Raw genomic sequence first — 13,296 nt, 5'->3', positions numbered from 1 at the left:
TCTGTGGTCCTGCTAGGGTTGAGCTCAGCAGAAGAGCTCGATTTGGGGACTTTTTAGAGGGAGACAAGCAGGCTGAAGAGCCCTATTGGCTTTGGGCTTCCAGAGTTTGCACTGGAAGTGTTTGGCACATCAACAACTCATCCTTCTCCCTGGGTATTTCGGGGACAAGAAATGGCGTATGGCAGGCAGCTGTCTTTGCAGGAGGTGAGCGTGGTTTCCTATCTCAGCCAGGGTACCACCAGGTGGGCAGTGTGCTGTGCTGCTCCTGGGGAAGGCATTTTGTTTTGAAGTTTTATTTTGTGTTTGCAATTCTGGAAGGAGCTTCACAGCCCGAAACCAGCTTTTGGTTGAAAATCAAAATAAACAAATGCACCAGCCTTGCACATCCCACAGCTGGCGGAATAAGGTGGCTGAGGCACTGGATGGCAGCTCGGGGGGACTGGCTTCAGCTCCCAGCTGTGTCACAGTCTCACTGTTGGACCCTGAAATTGCATTATTAGTCCATGGCTCTAGTCCCCATGTATGAAATGAAGACCAGCCAGGATCTTAATTCTGAGGCAGCACAGGTTTGAAAGCCATGGAAATGAATAAGAGTATCTCCACGGGGCACAGAGCAATTGAGAGGAGCTACATCAGACCTAGCTTTAAATGAGCCAGCTCAGATCCCTGAGGAAGAGGAGCCACGGCGCTCAGCTGGGCAAGTGCAGGCTGTTCTCATCCCTCTGGGTTAGATGGAGCTTGCTTTCTGTTAGCTGAGGTATGGCTACAACAGCCTGAACTGTTACCACCCGTTTATTCAGTGGGTTGATTCACCGAGCCACCCGCACACATAACCCTGCAGGCCATGGGGCTTAACTCCACTTTGGCTTTGGAGCTCAAAGCGCTGAGAAAGTTGCTTGATTCGGACCAGATCCCCTTGTTAGTCTCCCAGGACACTTTCCTGGCTTCGTGGGCAGTTTCACTGGTCGGGGCGATGATCAAAGCAAGCCTCCGGCCTATCGCACGGACTGGAGGTCCGTCTTTTTCACTGCTTCAGAATGTCCCACAGCACCAAAAAAGGTGTCCCCTGTCATTTCTGTGCCAAAAAGCATCCTGAGAATTTCCCTTACTTGGATCTGGAGCGGGATGACTTTTGCTGGAGGAGCAGGGTCAGATAATAAAAGCTCAGACCAGCTATTAGTGCCTTATTAGTTTAGGCAAGTGAACTCCGCATCTTCTCGTCTTTCAAACATTTTGTTCAGTTCAGTAATTGTCACTCGTTGTCTGCCATCAATAACCGGCTATAAAACAGCCACACTCTGTAGTTTATTTTCCCGACATTTTCTTGGGTGGAAGAAAAGCGAGGGAAAAGATTTCCTGGGAGTAAGAGGACATTTCACCTGGAGGCTACAGCATGACTGTCACCATGCACAGCTCCTGCCTGCCGTTGGTAATGAACCCCGTGTTTTCAAGGCTTAGCCATACACGCGGGTCTGTACTGCTGCAGCTCCTAACCAGCACCTGAGCTGCAGGTGAACGCTCATCGCAGTCAGCTGAGACGCTGAAAAGCAGCAGAAGAGCAGGGACAGAGAGCAGCCCGCTCTGCTTGACAGCATTTCAGAGCTGTGCTCCCACCTGAGCACCAAGTTCTGCCCCATCCCCTTCACAGGCCTGCAGCCTCTCAGGGGTGGAGCAGCCCTACAGATCTGAGCCAGGTGCCATACTCTGTAGCAGAGGGTACATACGCGTTCAGTCAACACCGCGGCGTGTGCATCCCAAACGAACCGTCTGGGAACCAAGGAATGCACGTTCCTAGCGTTAAGGTTGAATGCTCCTGCTGCTCCCAGCCAAGCTCCCGCTGCTGCACTTCAGAGCGTTTTGCTTCGTTACGGCCCCCTGATTAACACTTTCTAAGCATTTCAGCCCACACTCCGGTCACTTTACAGGTTGCAATGAATGCAGATTTGAGTTTATGGGTTCATAAAAGCGTGAATTAAGTCAACAATTTTTCCCCCAGCCTATTTGCACAGCCCTTCCTCGAGTGACCCGGCCCTTCAGACAACACAAATATTTCAGCTCAAGCGAACCGCCCAGCAAGGCATTTTTAAGAGGCCATCCCCAGAGCGGTGCCCAGGAAGCGCTGTGCAGCCCGGTGCTTGCAGCTCTTCCAGCCTCTCCCCCGACATCCCCTATCTTTAGGCTGTGGAAAACGCTGTCACCCAGTAATCTGCCCCTTTTCCTGCTCACCACATATCACTGCTGTGATCAGCCCTATCTCTGCGAGGAGGAGGGGCTGGCTGACCAAATTTCTTTAATTAAAAGAAAAAGGATCAGGTTTATTCCAGATAAGCAGGCAGGATTAAAACAGACAGAAAGAATAGACAAGGGGCAGCTGTCAGCACTCCAGCCGATCCAGCGCGATTATTAATAACGATAAGCAGGAGAAGAGGGCTAATAAAGGGATAATGAAGTGGTCCTGAAAGTGACAGGAGATGCAGCCCGATAAGGGGCCATGTGGCCCGGAGCTGCTCGAGCCCCAGAGAGGTTTGCTGCAGAGCATCCCGTTGGGGCCAGCTCGGGGAGCAGACACCCAGAGGAATGGTTTCAGCCCCCCGGGGACTGCAGCAGAGACATCAGTGGGCTTGGGAGCTCTGGACATCCTTGCTGTGCAGCATTCATACTGAATCCATCAGGATGCTTGCCAGGTGCAGGAAAGACTGGGAGCATCTGGCTGGGCTCAGCGACCCCTGGGCTTTGGAAGGTGCCGCAGACACAGCAAGCTCTTTGTATCTACGAGACCTTCCCAGTGAGGGATTTCTGCTCTCAGCTCTTGCAGTCCCCCCATACTCTCTCAGCACATCCCCAATACGCAGGCTGCCTGTGTCCTAGTTCACACTTGTGGTTGTCCAAAAAGGTGGAGGGATGTGGCTGGAGAAAGAGCGGCCAGTGGAGGTTTGGCTCTGGGTGTCCTTTCCCGAGGGAAAGCACACGTGCAGGGCACAAAGCACAGGCAAAGACTGCTGCAGCATGAAGGCTGCACATGCACCCACCTGTACCAGCTGGATGAAGGTCCTGGCCACGGTGCTGCTGGTTGGAGGGGAAATACGGTGGGCAAAGTTCTTTCCTGGGAGCCATTAAACAGTGAATGAGAGCCTGCTAACAGCAAATCCAGTCTCTGTCCTCTCTGTTGGGGAGGGGCTCAAATCATCTTTTGGGATACCCAGCAGAAATGGGAAACAAGAGGGAGAATGAGGAATCGGCGCCTCACAGCAAGCTGCAGAAGGCCAGATGGCTGGAGAAGGGTGGGCTTGCTCAGGGAGCGCTCTGGGAGGAATTAAGGCTGTTTGGGACAAATTTGGTCTCTCTTCAATTCAAGCATCCCCTTTTCACCCCCAAGCCTAGAGCATCTTCGTCAGAGAGAGGAAGACTCTGGCCATGGGCTGAGCCCCCCCTGCTCCGCCGGGGCTGGTGGGGAGCAAGGCCCCAGCGAGGAGCGGGAATTGGGCTCTGGCTCGCGCCGCCTCGCTCCGCGCTCCTGCCACTCCAGGTCACCGCAGCAGATGCTGGGAGCATATGCCATGAATTAATTCCGCTTTCCCTGAGACGCTCCGGCAAGAGGAACGGCAGCGCCTTTCCAGCTTATTAACATAGGAGCCCCCCCACCTCCCGTCACTTTGTCACACTTAATAAAACAACCAGCCAGAGTCCCTTTAAGAGGCTCCAGGCTGGCAGGCAGGCTCTCTAATGGAAAGTTGCTAGGTCTGGCCTTTTTTCAGCTTTTATTTTCTACACTTTCTTCCAGAGCTGTGTGTGCAGACTGTCCCAACACCCCCTCACCCCTCCCCAACAAACTGTACTCTAGTAAGGCATCTTCACTAAGAAAGTCTATAAATACTGTATCTATTATAAACAAAACCAAAGATTCCTAAATATAAGACCTAGAATTCTTCTTTTTTTTTTATTATTATTTGTACATTTCTTTTGCATTGTCTGTGATGAGGCTAACTGTCTGCCCTGAATAGAGCGCTGAGCTCCAGGCCTTTCAGGGGCTCTCTGGGGGCAGGTACGTACAGCAAACCCCTCGGCACACACCCAGACCAGCTCAGTACGCAGGACTTGCTGTTGATGGTACACTCCGATGGGTTTGCACCACTCCCTCAGCAATGTAGGACCAGAGCAGAACAAAGAGCAAACAGGACACAAGGCCCTCCACAGTGAATTACCACCTTCAGACGGAAGATGGGGAACACTCACCAGGTCTCGGAGAGGCACGTGTGAATTAGGAACTGAAGGGCACACTGCTACACCACACTTCACCCTCCGTGATGCAGGTCTGCGGAGGCTGACAAACTTCACAGGATGGCTCTGCAGCCTTACTCATCAGCACTTGTGAAACACGGAGAATCTCCCTTGATAAAAGTGGTAAAAACCAGGATTACTGCTCTATTCCTCAGCTAGGCACAGCCCAGATGGCTGAGGTGAGCAGGGCACACGGCCCTGCCCTCACTTCACACTATGCCTGAGGATCAACCAGACCTACACCTAGAAAAAAAATTTACACCTGCTATTTCCTCCTCTGCACACTCTTTCCACAGGACTTTTCAGAGATGCTGAGCAGCTTTGTGGCAGCCTGCACACACTGGTGCTTCACCAAGAGCTGGCCTGGGCTCGCAGAGGCACCTCCTTGTTTCTTTCCTGCAAGGAGAGTAGCAGGAGTGGGTTCTCCCCTGACTGCACCAGGACCTGAGAGGGGAGAAGGCACGATCTCCGTCACTTCCCAAGCACTGCAACCAAAACACAACTGCGGAAGGAAGGCAAGAGGGAACGGCTTCCTGGAGAAAGGCGAGGAACCAGACAGCTCACCTCCCTTCCTCCAACTGGGGAAGTAAATGAAAAGACACGGAAACAAGTCTCAGTCTACTGAGTTTATTGAAGGAAATTAAAGAGACAACTTGATCACGGTGCACATAAATACTTGAGCAAGTAGAAAATATCCGACAGCATGGTTTAACTGGGAAGGTGAAAGCATAATCAACTCGGGGAACAGAAGATGAAACAAAAACCGAGTCTAGAAGTAAAGCAGATTTTCAATCACAAGGGCAGTTACCTGCTGGAATAACGAACCAGGGAAGACCTTCAACGATACTGCCTGTCTTTCTAAAAGGCAGGCAAAGCTCGGCCACATCTCACTGGACTCTGCCATGGCCTGTATTATAGCAGGTCAGACTAAATGATCAAAGCCACTCATTTTCCCTTAAAACAGTTGAGGCTGTGGTTTTTTTCAGGCCCCACTCTCAAACTGTGCCCAGGTACGTGTCGGGCTCCCAAGGTCCCAGCCTGGGCACAGCCTGGCCCACGCGCTCTTGTCTCCCTCCCGCCCCGAGGCCCCGAGGCAGGGGGATGCTGACAGGACTCTGCCTCAGGCACACTCCTCTGGGAGATTTTGAGCAGCTTTAGAGCAGCTCCTCCAGCACGAAGTCACCACAGCTCATCAGCAAAGGGCTCGTTAAATCCCCCTACGCTTCTCTTGTGCTCTGTTCTCTCCCGCCTCTTCACCAGCACCTGCTCTGCCCTCACTCCCCTCCAAAAGTTACACAAACTGTGTTGCCAGTCACCCACCCTCCTTACTCCTCTTGCCTCTACCTTTGCTCCAGGCCCCCCCTGCCCACCCCCTGCCTCAGATGGCCCTCCCCATGCCCCCTCACCCTCCTACCTCTCACCAGGAAGATCTCTGGGGGTCCCGTATCCCTCCTGCTCTTGCTTCAAAGGGTGCTTTCCTCTTCCTCTTGATTCCTGAAGGGCCCGTGTGCCCTCCGAGGGGCTGAGCACCGCTGCAGAGCCCAGCTACACTTCTCCTCCCTCCCTCCTGGGGCAGCAGCCCCACAGGGGTGCTCTGCCCGCCCAGGAAGCTCAGAGCAGCTCTCAGAGGCAGAAGGTGAGAGAGGCAGGATGGTTGGTGCCGCACACGGCTGCTGGAGGAGCAATGGGCTTGGCATGACTCCTGCCTGGAGCACTTGTGCTGCCTACATCAGTGGCTGCCGTCCTAAATGCTGCTCAGCTTTCCACTCTTAATGCTCCGAGTGGCCAGCAATGCCACCTCGCCAAGTCCCTAAAGAAAACTCCACAAACAATATGCCACATGTCACAGACCCAGTCTCAGGCTGGACAGCCAGAGAGTTGGATTCGTAGTTCACCCACTCTTGTGACTCAGGCATCAAGAGGATGCCTGGGCATCCTCTCAGCTTTTGTGCTCACTGAAAACTGGCTGATTTGCACTGAATATGGTGAAACCAGGCGAGCAGCTTAGAGGATCAGTGTGGATTAGTGCCTCAGCTCAAGTAGAAGGGAGAGAGCTCACGCTCGATGGTCTGTCATTTAACTGAGAGGAGAGAGACTCTGCTTTCTCTGTTATCCTTGAGATAGGAACTGCACAAATCTACATCCCATTTCTCCCTCTCTTTACCATTCTTTTCCTCTCACACAGGCTTGTAGGGCTTGTCTAATTTACTAAGCTACTTTAGTTTCCTAAGCTTAGTGTTTTGGTTTTTGTTTGTTTGTTTTGTTTTGTTTTCCAGGAATGTAGGAAGAATCCTAAATTCTCTTTGGCCAAGGGCCATGGGTGTCAGAGAAAAAGAGACACTGGCCCAGCTGGGAAGTTTCTATAAATACCAAAACAGATTTCTCTGCTCATAGAAAGATTTCAGGACTATCATCCACAGAGTGGACCCAAAGCATCTTTCTCACCTAATTTTCTAGTTAGAGGGGAGATTTCTTGGTTTTACCAAACTTAGCATCTCCTTGAGACAGATGATCCTTCTATTTTGGTGGCCCCAGACTGAGACCCAGTTGCTTCTCTCTTGCTGGTAGATTTTTTTTGGCCTATCAACTCCGATCTGAAATGTTGCAGAGTACTCAGCTGTCCTGCTCTCAGTGCAAGAATAAGAATGCAGTGCTCCATTCGACCTACCAAACAAGCTAAGAAAAGCAACACAATAAGCCTTCCTCCCAGCACCTGCACTGCCCCCAGAAGTATATAGCGATATCCTCCAGCGGGACAAGGCTCTGAAGGACATTGGCTTAGAAGTAATATTACTGTTTCCTGCAAATAATGACCACAGTTCTGTGGGGACAGGGCATTAACAGCTAAATGGATTTTTTTTTAGGTGACAATGAGAGTGGGTTACTTGGTTCCAAGGAAACACACACCAGGGAGTTACCCTGTTTCAGAGCAGCAGGCTTCGTTCTTTCACGTGTGGAATAAACGGTATTTTCTTTGCAAGCTACCTGCTGCCTGGAGCCATCTCCTTTCAAAACTGCGATCTCATCTGATTGCAAAAGCTAAGCAGGTGAGGCCTGGTCAGCCCTTGGCTGGGATTCCTCAAGGGAAAAAGAGGTGCTAGAAGAAGCAGTGGTGGCAGTTCAATCCGTGATGCTGTTTCCTTCAAGTCAATACAGAGGTGATGTCCCAGGGGAAGGTTAAACTAGCAAGGGATGGCTGGAGGCTGCTGGATGAAATGTAAAGCACATATCCTGACAACTTGTGGCATCTGTTGTGGGCAGATGATAATCTTGATGTCCTAGGCAAACAAATTGTATCAACCTAAGCTCCTCTGATAGCTATCACAGAAAACCACACTCCATTCTGTGGCTTTGTAAGACAGTCCCCCAGAGAGGCTGAAATTTTGGTTGAAGAAAGATTGACTGCTGCAGTTAGCTGCAGAGGTGCTGCAGTGAGGTGGAAGTGACTGCTCATAAGCAGATATTTTGTTGTGTTTGGAATTCTTCATCTCTTTGGAGAACAAAGAGTCTCATTATAAAATATCCACAACTCCTCCCGAGCCAGTTTTCCTATGGAGCAAGCTCCTATTTATTTCCAGTCTGAAATTAATTCTCAAATACAAACACATGAATAGAAAATTAAAGTGATAAAATATTTACAGTGAATGTGTGTATGAGGAGATGTCTGGTGTGCCAATGCTCTAGGGCAGACTGAGGTGGTCCTCTCTCTCAGACTGTCCCAGCTCCCACTCAGTCACTAGTTCTGAGGATACCTCTGTGAAGAGATGGTCCCAATCCCAGCTGACATCATCCTACCAAGAGGAAAAAGATTAAACATGCTGTAATGTTGCTGGTGACTCCCAAACTAGTGACTCGCTCTGAATGATGCCCCTGCCATGGAAGGCAAAGATTTTGTTGGCTAGGATAGGAACCCTAGTGAGAATGAAAGGTGAGTCCATGCTACAATTTAAAGATTCTGACAGAATGATTCATGTTCTCAAATTCAGTAAAGGATATGTTTTTGATATCGTTAAGCTTAGATACTCTCAGGCAGAGTACAAGGAGAAGCCATAGAAATCTTCCACCCTTTTACATGTCTACTTAAGCATCTGCAGTTCTGGGCTGCAGAAATCCTTTGTTTCAAGTTTTTCCCAAGCCTGTCCGTTTGTATTGAGGTTCTTCTGTTCTGCTTTAAAACTGCCCTCTGCACCAACCCTAAATGCCGCCTGCCTGGTTCTTCTGTACCACTCTGAAGAACCACCTGGAGAGCATAGTGGCTACCAAAAGACTATACAACAGAGCACTGTTTCTGTAGGGATCTGTGGCAGTACCAGGCTCTTCACATGCTCCTTATTACCTCTTTAAGACTGAAGGAGGTCAATCACAGTGATGCCATAATCTCACACAGAGATTTTGTCATCTCCTACATACAGACCTACATCAGCTTTAACAAGCTTCTCTTCACAGGCTCCTCCTCACATCTCCCTCCTCCATCGCACCAAAAAAAAACCAAACTAATTTCAGCGTACAATCTGAGACATATAAGAAGCTTTTATCTTACTGGTGTTTCCAGAAAAGTCTCACCTCTCGTAGTTCATGTTCTGGAGCCAAAACTTTGGTGAGAAGCTTCAGGTCAACCTCGCCATCCTATGAAAACACACACAGTCATAGCTTTACAGACACAGAGAAAGCATCATTTCACCAGAGATGGTGTTGCTAGAGATACAGACACAATATTTTGCCCCATAAGTTATATAAGCCTTATCTAGAACAGCACCTCATACCAGGTACCTCATACAAGCAACAGATACTATAACCACACTGTCTGCAGACACTAAGAAACTAAGAGGAAAAGACTTGCAGGCAGACCGGAAGGTGTTTGGATCATTGGCTGTGTATTTTATGCAGCTGAATATCACTGTCAAGGATGAAGGGGAACTGAAGGAGAGGGAGTTGCACTGGTCACCCCACAGCAACAACCACTTACCAGAGTCTGAAAGGCAGCAAACTTCATAAGATCTTTGTCCAGGTCATGGTAGGTCATCACTCGGTTCACCTGCACACTGCAACCAGATATAGGCAAAACACAAGCCTGGGTAAGTGTGGAATCACATCTGAGGAGAATGGTGGCTTCAACAGGAGTCTTGGGGACACCCATCTCAAATTCACCACCCAACATGGACACTTGAGGTCGGTGTCCACAGACGGAAGCACATCTCATTCAGCAAACAAACAGCCATTGACAAATCTGTGCGCTGGGTTGTACACGTGCATAAAAACAGGACGTGGAGCAACCAAGGACTTCTTTGGAGAAGCTGGCATGCCAGAGAGAAAATCCACAAACTAGATGCAAGGGCCAGAAAGAAAATAGGAAGGTAGTGAATATTCAAATATACATACTCAGCACAAAACAGCCAAAATGACTCTCCTAGCTGGGAAGTAAAGCATTCCCTAAGAGCCTCGCCATACAAGCTATAGAACAGTAGGGACTTTGAAATTTCCATGTCTGAGCTGAGTAACAGCTATCAAATACAATTTCTTAAAATGTAGGCTCCAAAGACAGTCAGGGGGTAGGAAGGCAATATACTGGCATGCCATGCTTCCCTTTGCAGGTTATGCAATGCTGAGAAGACCTGTATTAATTTATCTTCTGCTTATGTTTGCCCGTGAAAATTACTTGTCTTCTATTGCAGAGTGACTATGGATACAGGAAGAGCAGATGGGATTATACAAAGAGAAAACAAATAAATGAACTCCGGTGAGAGAAAAAGTAATTTTTGATTCACTACTGTAAAGTGCCACTTAATTATAATAATCATAGAGTCATAATAACAGCTATTTAATTACAATACCCACTCCATACTTGTAAGAGAGGCATATGTTGTCAGGAGTAAGATATCCACCTCTTCCAGACAAAGCTCAACAGAAATCCTAGGCCATGATCTTGGCCATAGGCCCAATAGCAGAAAGAAGAATTTTCTGATACTTTTAAGATAAAAGACCCCAAACTTTTTTTTTTTTTTTTAAACTGACTGGTCTCCTAAGAGCTAATCCCAAGACTACTGTGATAACACCTTCAATAACACCTTCAAACAGGATTGCACTTTGCAAATTAACCAGGCACTTGAGTGAGAAGGATATCCTGTGGAGGGCAAAACAGTGTGTAAACAAAATGTTCGTGAAAATACGTGTGTACCGGAGGCATTTGTTATACATGCAACCTTAAATCAAGCAACTCATAACTTTTCAGTTAGATTTTGCAATATCAAATGTGTTGCTCTAATGTATTTTTTTGTATATATAGAGAGAACATGCAGTAATTTCTATCTCTGTGTAGTAGGAAGCAAGTTTCCCCTGTTCAGCCTGGAGCCCCACCGCCACAACACACAGCATCAGTTGCTGCTGAATGGCACTGCCACCAACACCCACAGCACACGAGATAAAATGGAGTTTAATTTCACCAGCCATTTTGCACTGCAGATGAGAGCCTCCAGAGCACCTGGCAGTGCTTTTACCTGGGGGGAGCTGCCACTTGCATGGCCAGATCTTCCTCCTGGACTTCCTCCAAGTCGGGGATCACAGGAATGTCTGCAACAAGAGAAAGCAGCAGCTGTAAGTGGGAAGTGTTGTGCTCTCCTCTCGCTAGAGACAAAGGCTCCCTTGCTTCACAGATATGAAACAGCCTGTCTCTTATTAGAGGAAAACATGAGGCAGTTATTTAGCAATGATTAAAAATATATTGTTTAATATTAAAGGAAGGTAAAGCTTTAATGCTTGGAGTCAAAAGGAATCTGACAAGAGAAGCAGATTCAGGCTGGGTAGCACTCAATAGCCATGGACTGAATTTGAAGACAACCTTGAAGCTGAAAAAAGCTGGCTGCCTACCTGCCATTGTCCTAAGACTGGCAATAACTTGCCTCCTATGAGATGCGTTATCGTTTGCTTAGCTCAGCCACCAGTTTCCTAGAATCAGTTAGAAATGAGACATGAGGCAGAAACTGGGAGAAGCCATGTGAACCTACATGTTGAAAGAAATGCTGGCTGGGACTCAGACTGTGCAGAGACCTGTGATCTTCATGATAATTGAGGAAGGAAGTGCTGGTGGTCCAGCTGATACAAAGCCTAGGGAAGATGCACCGAGTTGTAATGTCATAAATCTTTTATTTTTTTCCAGTGTGAATCGGGAATAGCTGATAAAGGTCACTAGATATTCCCAGCATGAGGACCATGGCTGCTCCACCAAAAAAGGATGCTAGAAACAAAAGAAGGATGGAGAGCAGGAAAAACTGGGTGCACAGTGAATCCTGCCAAAAGAGCAAGGCTCAGGGAACACTGGATGCTTTTTGGTCTGTCCTGTAAACATTTGGAGATAGAGAGGGCAAAAAAAGAGAGAGGAAGAAAAAGGAAAGTAACTGGAGGAGCAAAGGACAGAATATGCCAGCGCAGAGCTCCTTTCAGGACTGAAGGCTACTAAAGTTCTCCATGGTCCCTGAGCACTCAGACCATGGAGATGCCGGTGGTCAGCTCTGGGAAGAGGTTTCCCTCACACATGGTGGGGACAAAGCTGGCCCCTCCAGCGCTGGGGCAGGCAGGCTGCTCCTGCCTCTGCCAGCAGCGCGGGGCCGTGTTACTGCCGGGCCACAGCAAGCGGCCGGGCCTGACTTTGCCCAGTTCTGCAGCCCAGGCTGAGATGAATATTCAGGAGCTGGAGAGACGTCCCCACCTGTGGCGCTCTGGGCAGGGTCTCTCTGAAGAGCCCCTTGTCCGGCCGCCTGTCAGAGCTCCGCAGGCTCTCAGCTGCCCTCTCCTGCCTGCCGTCCCCTCTCCATCCCCCAGGCTCGCTGGCCGCCGGGGTGGGAGGCAGCCGTGGCCCAGCTGCACGGGCCACGGGTCAGCCTGGGCTTCGTCGCGGCGGCCATTCGGCGCCGGCCACACAGTGGGATTTCTCACTAATTGGCTGCCTGGTGGAAGGGCTGAGCGGGACAGCGGCTGCGGCGAGAGCCAGGCCGAGGCGAACGGCGGTGACAGCTTGGACGATCTCAGCAGAGCTGTGCCTTCGAGCTCCCCAGCCACCCGAGGAACAGGTGCCTGCAAAGCGGCTTTCTGGCTACGGCGAACTTCCCAAAGACGTTTAAAGGAAAACCGCAGCAATAGGCCCGCAGGCTGTCCCTTAGATGGTGCGTGCAAGAAATGCCTCGCCAGCGTGTCCCTGTGCCTTTGCAATAGGTCTGCCCCCCTCTGCATGTAGGGACATACCCAGCAGAAGCTGCTGTCCCGCCGGCTCTTCCCTGCAGGGGCTCCCAGCTCGGGGTAAAACTTGTAACAAAATGCAGTTACAGGATAAAAGTATCTCCATTGTCTGAGAGACTGACCTGTGGAAGAAGCTGCTCAGAGATAATGTGGGAGAAAGTCCCTGTATACAAGCAATAAAGACCAAGGAGGGTGCAGACCGGTGAGGCTGGCCCAAGGGCAGGAAGCAAGCACTGTGCCTACGTGCCCTGCTAGGGGCGGGCAAATGAGCATGGGAGTGAGAAACACCCTAATCTCTCCAGATCTATTTCACCCCTTTCATCGGGAGACTGTGAAGGGTGCTCAGCAAACAAAAGTAAACGAAGAGCAACCTGGGAGCCGAGCTACTCTCAACCACCGGGCAGCATTTCCTGTAAAAGGAGAGGGTCAGATCCTTATCCTCTTTTGGCAGCACAGCTGTGGAAGGTGTTCACAGCAAACTGAATTTCTTCACTCAGTGCTCTTTTTGGGGGCCCTTCTTCCTGTTTTTTTTTTTTTTTCCTTTTGTTGATCTCTTTTTGAACTAGAGAAAACCGTAAAGTTAGTGTGTCCTGATCAGTGATGCACCCTCCATTTTTGCAGGTTCCTGAAGAGTCCTGGATTTGCCAGTGCTGACTTTATCTCATTGCCACTGAATTCCATGGAGAGATTCCCAAACTCTTTGCCCAGTATCCTCTACTCTGTATTACCAAAATGCAGGCAATCACATAGAAATTCTTTCCAAAAGAAATTCAAGGCTCCAATGTTTTA

At 49.4% G+C, this 13,296-nt stretch overlaps 1 protein-coding gene across 2 annotated transcripts in view; it reads right to left on the bottom strand.

Moving 5' to 3' along the window:
* Positions 1–7,819: 7,819 nt before the first annotated feature.
* Positions 7,820–13,296, bottom strand: part of IFT43 (intraflagellar transport 43) — a 46,369-nt gene continuing 40,892 nt past the window's right edge. For both annotated transcript variants that reach the window (XM_080595634.1, XM_080595635.1), the window contains 4 exons: positions 10,773–10,845; positions 9,245–9,320; positions 8,842–8,904; positions 7,820–8,069 (listed from right to left, as the gene is read on the bottom strand). In XM_080595634.1, the coding sequence (XP_080451760.1) occupies positions 7,959–8,069; positions 8,842–8,904; positions 9,245–9,320; positions 10,773–10,845 (323 nt within the window). In that variant the 3' untranslated portion in view covers positions 7,820–7,958. The remainder of the gene's footprint in view (positions 8,070–8,841; positions 8,905–9,244; positions 9,321–10,772; positions 10,846–13,296) is intronic.

This window comes from Anser brachyrhynchus, assembly GCF_964034855.1.
Source record: "Anser brachyrhynchus genome assembly, chromosome: 5".
In the NCBI taxonomy this organism is placed as follows: domain Eukaryota; kingdom Metazoa; phylum Chordata; class Aves; order Anseriformes; family Anatidae; genus Anser; species Anser brachyrhynchus.
Note: the sequence above shows the minus strand (reverse complement) of the source record. Positions and strands in the feature narration are given on the sequence as shown.